Below are 12,833 nucleotides of genomic sequence, written 5' to 3'. Positions count from 1 at the left end.
CATGAGTGGGTTAGCTGTTGTCACATGTAATATTAAAAAATATGCCCATAACATGGCAATTCTTCTTACTATTAAAAATTGAGGATGCAGATAGATAATCAGAAAGTATCTAAAATTTATCTGACAATTTTTAAAAAAGGGCTAAGACACTCATATCCTAGTGAAAACTATATATAAAAATTCTAATTTTGTGTTGGGGGGATTTTCAGTGTATGTAGCATATATATATTTTGATTCAGTGATTTTTTGTTATTAATTTTTCATGCATTATATTGATTTGTAGGTTTTTCTTCTTTTCTTGGACGTGTGTCAAAACAATAAGTTTATTATTCTGAATTTTAATTTAGTGTATTTTATATAAAAATCATGTTGCAACTAAGATAGTAATGCATTATAAAATGACTTGTGATCAGTTTTCTCTATTAATATTACAAAATATTAAACTCTATCAGTATTACAAAAAGTATAAAATCCTTTTTCCCTGCCTGTAAATCATGTTTGTCACTTTGAAATCATCTTGAAATTGCACTACTATGCTATACAAAATCATTCTGCTTTGTCATATTTTGGGGTAGGTGTCTGTGGCGTTATTATTTTTCACAGTGGTATTCAGTCTCAGATTTCATGCAGGTTGAATGCACAATCTGAAAACAGCTGACAGGCAGGTTTTTTTTTTTTTCTTTTCTCTCTCTCTCTCTTCCCCCCCCCCCAAATAAAATGAAAAATTTCATTAACAGAACATTTTAAAGTAAATATTATTTTTTGTTTACTACATGTACATCAAACCATGCATAAACAATAATAATAATACTATAAAAGGAAAAAATTCAAATTTATAATTGTTTTCTCTCTCAAATGTAAAGTTTGGTACTTGTAAGACATTTTTGTTGATTACACTTTCTTATTCAAAAATATTGACAGTAAAATGTTAGATTCTTTGACTGATATTTCTTGTAAATAATTCATTCTTTGACTGATATTTCTTGTAAATAATTCTAACGTTGTAGGGTTCCTCACTCTTTTTGTCTAAAGTAAACATCAAGGAACCTAGTGAACTATTTAGCAGCTTAATCGCTGAGTTCAAATAACTAAAGCGCAGACTTCAAGAAGGGTTAAAATACCCTTTATTTCACTCAAAATGAGATGAACAGTTGGCCTCTTTCTTAGGTTTAAACTCAGAATAAGAAATAAGATCTAAATTATAACTAACTAAAGGAGACTTAGCTGAAACTAACATGAGTATCTAATGTAGTTGGCCATGAATTTAAACTATCTCACGAATATCAAAAGGCACATAGTAATAGGGACGAGTGTAACAGCTTCAATAGAGATTTAGCCCAAAGGCAAACACATGCTACTCAGAATTTCTAGCTCTCTCTCTCTCTCTCTCATTTGCATTCAGTGTGATTCTAAAAACTCATTCTGATATGTACTGTCTAACCACACTAGCGAGAGCAGTTTGGCTGAGAGTCAAGGTGCGTCAGTTTAAATGAAGGATGGTGTGTGAAAAGCATGGGTATTTTTCCCTCTTGGAGGTCGTAGCAGTTGTAACAGCTTTAATATCGTTATTAATCCCTCGTGCATTTGAAATAGATGAGTAATAATGTACAGGTTACTGTCAATATTGAAATACAGGCTCGAGAGTCACATGCATTTTCTCGCACGAAGCATGTAATTATTTTTTTTTAAAGTAAGTTTTTATACCTTTTCTTCTCTTGCTTGTATGTCACCATTTTTTTAGTGTAAAATAAAAGTTATTGCTGTGTTCCATCATTGGAGTTTACTTCATATTGTTTAAGAAGTATCGCAGGGTGTGAGTGAAAAACGGGAGTATTTTTTCCTCTCGAGGTCGGGTGTCATTTAGTGCTTTTTCTTACAATCATTGAGCATCGCTGTTACTGACCTTCTTTTACTTTCAAATCTTCATTTTTATGATGAGTTCTAATGTTTCAGAAAGCTCTAGAAATAAACCTTTCCTCGGCGATTTTAAGAGATTAGTGTTATGACGTGATTAAAATTTATGATGAAGAATCACAATTAGGAAGACTGGTTAGGTTATGTTATGTAATTATGGCAAAGCCTCGAGGGCTATCTGTCTAAGGGGAGAGATGCCTTCGTGAGGACTTTCTAAGGGAAACTGGCTCGTATACACATTACACATGGGAAAAAGCATGAAAACACCCATGGATTCAAACCTCGGACTGAACTACCAGTGTTCTGCGACTTTACTGCTCGGCCACTGGTGAGCAATTAGGAAGACTGACCATCCCAATTACGCAGCCAAAAATGTAAAGGTGGAAAAAGGTATGGCATGTATAATTAAAACTAAAATTATTTTTATGCAACCTCTTCTCATTAAATTGTTTTATTTTGTTTATAGATAATTTGATTATATTAATAAATGTAATTTATTAAGGAATATTTAACAGATAAAAGTTTTTTAGTCAGTGTTTGAAAATATTAAAAATTAACTAAGATGCATATATAAATTATTATTAATTTAATTGTTATCTATTAAATATTATTATTATATTAATATTATCTTTTAAAATATTTATAAACTGATGATGAATTGTATTAAGACAAATAGTTTACTATTACAGTTCTTTTAATGATTTTTTCTTTGAAATGTCACAATCTGATGTTTGATTTTAATTTAATTCTATAATTTTAAAATTTCATCGTGTATCAGCTTAAAATGTATAACGCGCAGACAAAAATTTCTGTTGTGCAGCACTCGGAAAGAAAGAGCGTGAAATGGAAGAACCATTTAAGTCTAACTGGGCTGCTGCACTCATCCCTAGATCACTGATAGATATGCCCACTTCTGCCCCAAATCGGATGTTTACATAAATCTGGAATACATGTGAGACTTTAAGTGGAAACAAGAATCGATAGGAAAGCACTTTGAAATTAAGATACTGTTATAAAATTAAAATGTACCTTACAACATGCTTATTTAATCATTAAATAAATTACTTCAATTAAAAATATGTATAAATAAATTATAAAAACTTTAAGCTTTCTGAGAAAATTTACTAAGTGGGATAAAAATTAAGAATAAATAATGACAACTGAATCTGTTTCTTTTATTTATTAAATTTTTCATTGATGCATAAGTAAAAACACTTATGTTTGTAATTTAAATGATCATAAATTTCTTATACTTGATAGCATTTCGATTCTGATAACGCTTGTAACTTTCGAGAGAAATTTCTAGAAATTATCATGGATTCTAGATTCTCATTGATCATCAGGTTTTTTTCGTATTAATTTTCACCTGTGAAAGAAATAATATTCTTACATAAATACTACACAAATATATTTATTCCCAAATGAGACTTATTAGTGTAAAAATTTGAAACTGATTTATTTGCTGATGAGTATGAAAGAAAATTAATAAACTCTGTATCTTCAAATCTTTGAATAAAATTTATGTCACACTGTAAATTAATTAGCTGCATTTATAGATTTTCTGGTGCGTTATTCATGTTCATTTTTAGTGGAAATAAACATAATACAAACTTGGACTTCCAATAACTTTATATATTAGGTTGCAAATATGGTTCCAAACACCATATTTGCAACAAATTTGATACAAAAATGTCTTCACAAGCTGCCAGTATGAGACAACTGGTTTATACTATATAAATTTAGTATTCTGGGAAAGTAAAAATTATTGCCACTTCACTTGCAATAAATTCTTGTTAAAAGCATGTACAACCTATCTAGTGCGGAAAAAACATTCACCTACATCTTGAATGATTGTTTTTCATATTAAATAAATTCAAAAATGTGTGTGTGAATTTAATTTATGAGAAAACCCACCATTTAGCATTCCCAATTAATTTTAAAGTAATTTTTATTAATTTTAATAATGTTTGATGTCTTTTGATTTTATAAATATTTTTAATCATAAACTCTTCTTTGAAGTATTAGATAGAAATCTGAAATATTCATATTGCAGTTTTTTATGCTTCATCTTAAACTGCAATACTTTGTTTAGGTATGACACATTTCATCTGTGCTTCTCAGATCTAGATTATCATTAAAGACGTGTTGCTTTAATATTCTAATCGCACTATAAAGTCACATTTCTCTTTTTGTTTCTATGCTGATATCCCTAAAATTTTATCATTGTCTCCAGAATTAACTTAGAAAATCAGATCATAGTAGACTATAAGTGCAAGTAGTATGTAAAATGTTAGGTTCTTATGTAATATCCATAAACTCCAACTACTACGGATTCTCCGTAGTTTCTACGGAAATTCATGAAAAACTACGAGCTACAAAAAGTATGGAAAAAACTACGAATTTTACAGAAACAAGAGCAGGAGAACCAGTACGCAAAACGGAACCAACTAATTCATCCGATGATTGGCTGAATACTCATGTTATCATATATCACGTGTTGAGTGCGTTCCTAGTTTTGAAGAATTAGCCAATCGTAGATCAGTAACTCCAACCGTTAACGACTTATCAATAGTTCCACCCAATTGTCTGTCTCCCAGGTTCCTCGCTGATGTGTGTTTAGGCTGCATTCGGCTGCATTGTGTAGTTTACGGCGAGAGCTTCCGGATTCTGCCATAGCAAAAAAATTTAGCTGCGGTCATACCAAAACTGCTGCTATTGTGAAAACGCTTGCAGAAAATACTGTTGCTGATATTATAAAATCAGTGTGCAGTACATCGTTTTCTCTAAGTACTGATGGGAGTAATGATAACAATGATAACAAACTGTACCCATTGGTTATAACATACTACAGTAAAGAAAAGGGAGTGATAATTACTTCATTGATTTCTATTTTAGAATGCACGAATAATACAGGAGAAGGTATTTTTAATTGTATAAATGAAAACTTTAAAAACAAAGGTTTAGAATGGAAAAATTGCTTATCATTTTCTTCAGATAATGCTAGTAATATGATTGGAAAGTTTAAAGGTGTAGCATCATTTATCAAAATGCATCAACCAAGTATAATCACCCGAGGTTGTCCGTGCCACCTCTTGCATATAGCTGCAAAAAAAGCTACTGAAAAATTAATTGGCTCAGAAATTGAAATGTTGATAATAGATATATATTTTTACTTGGAGAAAAGTTCGAAACGGAAGCATAGCTTCAAAGTTGCTCAACAAATTTTGGGACAGAATGCAAAATCTCATAAAATTTTGAAATATTGCAGTACGAGATGGTTGTCTCTTTTAGAATCTATAACAAGGATTTTGGAACAGTGGGATGCTGTGATAAATTTTTTTGGAGATAAACCAGATAACAGTGAGAATGAAGGAAAGAGATTGCAAAACATTAAAAAAATTTTACAGTCACCGACCACCAAATTGTACTTGTTATTTTTGAAAAATACTTTGCCTTTGTTTATAACAGTAAATATTAATTTGCAACAAAAGCTCCTTATATACATAAATTGAGAAGAGAACTTTTTGAACTTTTAATGAATTTATTTGTTAGATTCGTAAAACCATCAGTAATTTCTAAAGAAAATGAAGATGTTACTCTAACGTCTATTCCATTTCAGAAGTATAGTAAACAAAAAGAAAATGAAAATTTAGTGATTGGTGCGGAAACAAGACTATATTTTAAAAATGCCAAGTTGAATGAAAGTGAAGTGAAATCATTTTTCAATTCTGTGCGAGCTTTTTTTGTAACTGCATGTTCATATATAATTGATAAATTTCCACTGAGTGATCCATTTCTAAAACATGCTGAAGTTGCTGACATCAACTTGAGAACTGAAGTCTCATTTTCATCTGTTCTTTACTTGATGAATACTTTTCCATCCATTATTGATGAAAAATGTCTTAATCAAGTAGAAATTGAATTTTCCATGTATCAAGTAGATGATTTGAAAGAAATTGTAGATTTGCGTATTGATATAGCATGGGGAGAAATTGCCAAATTAAAAAATATGAATGGGTGTATTAAATTTAAAGTATTGCCTTCTGTAATGCTTGCTGTCTTAATAATACCTCATTCAAATGCAGCTTGCGAAAGAATTTTTTGTATTGTTAAAAAAAATCAGACGGAATTTCGACCAAATTTAGGTCTTAAAACTCTTGAAGCAGTTTTGATTGAAAAAATAAATATGCAGGCAAATGAAGAACTGTGTTATAAAAAACATTCTCAAAATCAGAACTTAAGCTTGCTAAGCATGCTACATATAAATCTTTGCATTCATAAATTATGCGTATTTTGTTTAATACTTATATGTATCATTCTTGGTTATTTAAATTTTATTTCCCTGTAGAAATCATATCCAGAATAAAGATATGATTTATAGCTTCTGATTTTTTCTATGATTAGTAGTGATTTGAAGTACTTTTTATTAGTGAATGCTTGAGGAGTTAAAAGAAAATTTCTAATTAAATGTGCATATAATTTACAAGGTATATTTTTAATTATTCAGTTTTATATGTATATGGATTTTAAATGTAATAAAATTGATTACAATTAATTATTAATTTAAAATTAATGAATGGTTAATTACAACATACGCTACGCGCACATTTTCAAAGTTGTAAAAATGTCGTTCGCGCGTTGCCTACTGACAAGGTTTGCTGAAGGTTGGAGTCTATGAATATCGCAACTACCTCAGCACAGTTTGGCAACTTTCTGCAGAAGAAAAAAGAATGATGACTTGAAATTGCAGAAAATTACTTATTACACATATATTTCACCTTTTAATTAAGTATTTATTCCTAAAATCAAACAACAAACCTACGTATAATTGGATTTTTTATTCTTTATTGATGAAAGTTTCTTTGTGATCGTGTAAAGAATAGATTAAATGTAATTGTTCCCTTTAAAAATTTTATAGAAAAATACTGTGTTCCTGCAAAACTTTTTCCACGGTTTCTCCACTGCAGGCAAATCTCATTTGTGGTTAGTTTAAAATTGAGTTAAAGGCAAAAAAATGTGATTTTTCGTTAAAAAAAGTTGGAACTTGGAACATTACAAAATGATCCCATATGAAAAAGGTGACGTTTGTTGTTAAAATTGAAGAACTCTTATGAGCATAATTGAAAAATTCTATTTAGTTGTTAGTTTACGGTTGCACTAATATGTAAATACAACTGCTATATGTAAAATACTGTATGTGATGCAATTTTTGGCTTTGTTTATGCTTTATATTATTTAAATTGATTTGTATTTTTATATTTTTTGTAATTAAGTTGCCAGAATGTAATGGTTATTATGTTAGCTATATTTTATGGGGTTGTTAGATTGTATTAAAATTTGTAGTACAATTAATTGTCTCTACTCTCTTAAAGGTCTTTTTTGCCTGTAATAATGACTTTACTTATTTTCTCAGTACAGTAGAGTCCTGCAAACTCCACATAATGTGGACTGAGTGATTGTCGAGTTTTACAGAATAAGAAGTGGGTTTTTTAGAACTCTTTTAATATTTAACTGTAAATTACTATAGACATTTGTAGCACAATATTGGACACGGAAAAGTACGGCACACAATTAAATTAATGTTGATTTTTTTTATGTCAAGTTCTAGCACAATTGAAGCCATAAAAAGAACAAATACCCTAAGATACTTCATGACTAAGACAAGAAATGAAAGAAGTTTACATCTGTATTTTTTCTTCAGTGCCTCCAAAACGCTCTGTCCATCAGGTGACTCACTAAAGTTATGTTAGGAGGGAAAAACATGGCTCTTGTAACTGTTCTGCATCAGGATGGGATAAGGCATTCTCTAGAAAGAGAATCGCCTTCCTTGGTAGATTTTTTTTTTATTTAAAAACATTTTCCGCCAATGGGACGAACTGCTAATGAATCAAATCATTAAATATTGCTCCATTCACCCATGCGTTTAACTGATCCTGGTACCAAACAGGGAAATCGTAGTTTGTTTCGGTCATATTAGTGTACATTTTTAAATGCTTGGGGATTTTTTTTTTTTTTCCTTTACCTATAAGCAGTAATTTGAGCTTATGGCTGCCTGTTGCATTGCTGCATGCCAATACTGCGATTCTGTCCTTGCTTCTTTGCAGCCAGGTGCCGATTTTTCTTCCTTGGATGATTCATTTTCAAAGGTAGTGTTCGAAAATTTAGACTGATCTCATTACAATTATAGATTTGATCTCCCGATATACCTTCCTTTTCAATTAGCTTGTGCAAATTATCCTTGAATATTGCAGTATTTTACAAGTTAGCAGATAGCTTTTCCCAACAAATGTGTCACTGCCGTTTTTTCCATCTGTCAAGTCAACCACCATTAGCAGTAAATCCAGGCTGTCCATCTTGAAACTCATCATAAAATTTTAGGGCTTTCTCTTCTAAAATTGATCTTGAAATGGGTGTTCCCTTTTACCATTGCTGCCTAAACCACAAATAAAGTGACTCACTCACTTTTTCGTATTCACCACCTTTCATACTTTTTCTTTTCTTTAAACTATCCATACATACTCTTTTCACACACCAAGACTTGATTTCAGACCTCTTTTTTTCACACACCAAGACTTGATTTCAGACCTCTTTTTTTCCCCCCATCATATCAAAATAGTAACACTTAAATCCACGGTAATTTTGTTTATACGTTCCCCCTTTGTCCAGTCTCTTTAAGGCATCTAGTTTCATTTTGATTGTCGTATTAATTTGTTTTCTTTTCTTTTTGAACAACATTTTCACTTCAGGGTATCAAAAGTTCCCAAAAATTTGTAACATTTATACACCTGGATGTGAACTGAGGAATGATACCCGCAATGAACTAGAGTGAGTTTAGTTTGCAATAAGAGAGCAATCACAAAACTTCAGACAAGTCTCTTAACATTTTACAACAGTAGAGAGGAATGTGAGCCAGCAGCTAGGTGCTACTTGTTTTTTCTTCGTATCCTCAAAAGGAGCAAACAGTGTTGCAAAGTATTACAACATATCTTGAAATTTTTTAGTCAGTTTCAAGAATGAATTGCACAATGTGAAAATGGCAGAAATTAACTCAAATCTTTTAACAGAACAGGAAAGACACACATAAATAATAATTATATGTACTGTATGTAATGTTTGCTCCGTTCGACCTAGAGATATCTGTAAAAAATTCCTAAAAAGTTGTCAAGTTATATAGAATGTCGAGATATCAGGAGTCAGGTTTGCAGGACTCTGCTGTACCTCTTCCAGAAATTAAAAAAATTTGAAATATACTGAGTGTATTTACTAATAATGAATTTCTTAATTTTAAGTAGTGGCCCACCACCTGGCAGTACCACTACAAGTACCTCTGGTCCAACTACAAGTAGTAGCAGCAGCAGTAGTAGTAGTAAAAAAAAGAAAAAGCTAGCAGAAAAAATCTTACCTCAGAAAGTTCGAGACCTTGTTCCTGAATCACAAGCATATATGGATCTTCTAACATTTGAAAGGAAGTTAGACTCTACTATAATGCGAAAGAGACTTGATATTCAGGAGGCTCTTAAAAGACCTATGAAGGTACCATTATATTTTAGTTTTTGAATGGCTTTTGCTCTCCCGTTTAAGTTAATGGAATAAATGCTAAGAACATTAAAGTGTCAAATTGAATGTAGCTCTTTTGTTCTTGGAAGCTATAAAATCTTACATTTAATTTTGAGCAGTTTATATATTATTATAAGATCAATTAAATTATTTTGTTTTAGTGAAAGTGATATTATTTAGTTTAACAGTATCCTGCTAACTATTTCAGATACATCAGTTCTTAATGAAATTGCTATAATTTTCAAGAGCTAGAACACCCTTATTGTTTCAGTTTGTTGCTATGTAACAAAATGATTGCAGATGTCTAAGTAAACAAGAGAAGGCTTAAGGAAAAAATGTAGTTTATCACTTAAGAGATAAGCGAAAAAATGCAGGAAGGGTCAGATTCACAGTTTTAATGATTTAAAATGGTGGGTAAGATAACTCTGTGCAGAAAAAGTACTCAGATAATGTAATATAAGGAGCACATAAGATTGGTATGAAAATATAGATATCAAAACATATTTCTGTTTGAAGTAAATATCAATAAATTCTGCATATCATGGATTAAATGAACCTAAAGATATTTGATAGTTGCTAATATCAAATTTTCATAATATTGATCTTCATTGATTTCAGATTTTATAGTATTGAAATTTTTAATATACACACTATAACAAAAAAAATCGACTCACCAAGAAGGAATCATCCGGTTACTTTGAAATTTCATATGCGTAAATGTTTTGACTAAATATGCAAATGATTAAAATTTGGTGTCCAATGAATGAATAGTGCGATCTCCAGCTCATCAGAACTGTGCATCCAGCAGATGTATATAAGGAGCTGTTCTTGAACTGTTGTTAAAAATTTTTTATTGCATTACGATTTAAGATACCTTTCAATGACTGAAAAAATGCCTCGCCATAGGATTCAAGCTCATTACGAACAACTGTCGGAGTTTGAAAGAAGCAGGTTGGGCAAATCAGAGAATGGCTCGTCATATGAGTCGAAACGATGCGGCGATTAGAAGATGGTGGCAAGAATGGGTGGATAATGGCAGATTTCAGCATCATGATCATAGCAGTCGACCTAGGGCCACAACAGATCGGGAAGACAGAGTGATTATCAGATCAGCTGTCGGAGCACCTGATTCATCACTATCAACTATAAGATGCAACCCACACACAAGTTTCCACTCTGACCATTCACAGACGGCTGACACAACGAAACCTATGCTCATACCGGCCATTTCGCCACCTGACACTCACACCTGCACATTGTCGAGCCAGATTACAGTGGTGCTTGGCTTTATCAGGTTGGAATGATGCTGACTGGAGACGTATAGTCTTTAGTGATGAATCCCGCTTCCAACTGTGTCGTGATGATCTTCGACGGTCTGGAGACGCCCAGAGCAGGGATTGCATGGGAAATCGACTGCATCTACCAGGGAATGTTGATGACCTAGCCCAAGAACTGGAGCAAATTTGGCAAGAGGACACCATCCAGGAGCTTTATCAGTCTATATCACTCTGTGTGGCAGCTTGCATCCAGGCTAGAGGTGGGTCAACATCTTATTGAGCTTCTTACTTTGTAAATAGTATGTAACTCTCTGTATGTTACTTGTAAGTATGTATAAATCATTCAGTTGTTCTGAAATTTTAATCATTTTCTATTCTGTAAATAATTTCCCTATCTACCAGTTTTTATCTTCATCAGGCAATTCCTTCTTGGTGCGTCAATTTTTTTTTAATAGAGTGTATTCTTATAAAGGGGTTATCAGATCTAATGACGTGCAATTGGACATTTTCAATAAACAAGATGCAGGTAGTATTGGATTAAATGGGAGGGTTCTGAGAAAAATCAGCTTCACCGGAAGGTATGTCTCATTTTCAGGAGCCAGTTATGTGTGAAAATCGAAGGCTGCCTGTAGTTTGACCTACATTCGTTTCCAGGAAAATAGACTGGCTGCATAGATATTTTCATAGTTTTTTAGGCACCCCTCCCCGTATCCGCTTAGAGGGCCGTCGCATGCTTTGCCAATAATAAACCAAACTAACCCTTTGTCTGTGTGTATATAAATTCAGTTTTTTTCAGTGACAGAAAATGAAATTATTGAAGATCACAGTTTTTTTTAGGTGGGGTGTATTATTTTACAATTATTTATAGTATATATTTGTTTGAAGTTTATGTTTCTGTTTTTAGTTATGTTTCTTTATTTTTAGCAAAAACGAAAACTACGTATTTTTATTTCTAACACATTTTATCCTGGAAAACCTGAAGGAGAATCCGAAGAACCAACAGTTCCTTCATGGGAACTTAGAGTTGAAGGGCGACTGCTAGATGATGTGAGTTTGTAAAACAACTCATTACTGTTATGAAATATGAAAATGAATAAAAATTTTCAAATGAAATATTTTTGCAAATATTTATATTTACTTATTATATTATACTATTTAATTATTGCAAGACTGTATGGTATTTCTATTTATTTATTATGAAAAGAGAAGACCATTTATAATAAGTAAATATAAATATTTTTGCAAATATTTATATTTACTTATTATATTATACTATTTAATTATTGCAAGACTGTATGGTATTTCTATTTATTATGAAAAGAGAAGACCATTTCTAATCTTAATTTAAAAATAGGGAATTACATCTACATTTTTTCCTCCAATATTTCAGCCTACTGCACCCAAAGCAGATCAAAGCAAAGTAAAAAGAAAGTTTTCATCATTTTTCAAAAGCTTAGTGATTGAACTAGACAAAGATTTATATGGACCTGACAATCATTTGGTTGAGGTTGGTATGATTTTTTCTCTCTTCGCTTCAGTTCAGACAGCAAATAGTATTTTAGAGTTACATGTAATGAGTTATACTATATTTTTCTCTAAAATCTTGCTAAATCATTTAATAATATTTTTATGTAATTTATGAAATTAAATTTATAGTTTATTAACAGCAGACTAGTTTTTAATTCATTAATGTTCCCTCTTTTCTCTCTCTTTTTTTAAAAAAAAATGTTTTAGTTCATGTTTTTTAAAACAGAAAAAAGATTTGTGTTTTTAAACACTAAAATATTAAACCACATATGTTAAATTAGATCATTGAATATTAAATGCAACATATTTTGCTGTCTGTTTTCTGAAAAGTATTTTAATTCTTAAAGAAGGGAACTCAGAAAGTTTTACAGGAAAAACTGCAGTCTAAGAGCTTAAAATTATGCTCTACCACTTATAAGAAAAGTTCAACAATAATTATTCCAAAAAATTATAAAAGGATATTTTTGTATTTGGATTCCAGTTTAATATCTAAAATATGATTTAGCCAAACGATGTACTGTAGACCTAATATCTATTAAGTTAATCCATACAAATTTG

At 31.2% G+C, this 12,833-nt stretch overlaps 1 protein-coding gene across 2 annotated transcripts in view; it reads left to right on the top strand.

The window, feature by feature from the left end:
- Nucleotides 1-12,833, top strand: part of Bap60 (Brahma-associated protein 60) — a 155,028-nt gene that overhangs the window by 45,036 nt on the left and 97,159 nt on the right. The window contains exons 4-6 of one of the 2 annotated variants that reach the window (XM_085817875.1): nt 9,207-9,447; nt 11,673-11,795; nt 12,139-12,255. In XM_085817875.1, coding sequence (XP_085674001.1) covers nt 9,207-9,447; nt 11,673-11,795; nt 12,139-12,255 — 481 coding nt within the window. Of the gene's footprint in view, nt 1-9,203; nt 9,448-11,672; nt 11,796-12,138; nt 12,256-12,833 lie in introns of both variants that reach the window. The other variant, XM_085817874.1, reaches the window with a different exon arrangement.

The sequence above is a fragment of the Stegodyphus dumicola genome, chromosome 1 (assembly GCF_044657685.1).
Source record: "Stegodyphus dumicola isolate Sdum_Otavi_A_Nest chromosome 1, ASM4465768v1".
NCBI classification, from domain to species: Eukaryota; Metazoa; Arthropoda; class Arachnida; order Araneae; family Eresidae; genus Stegodyphus; species Stegodyphus dumicola.
This window is presented reverse-complemented; position numbering and strand designations above follow the sequence as displayed.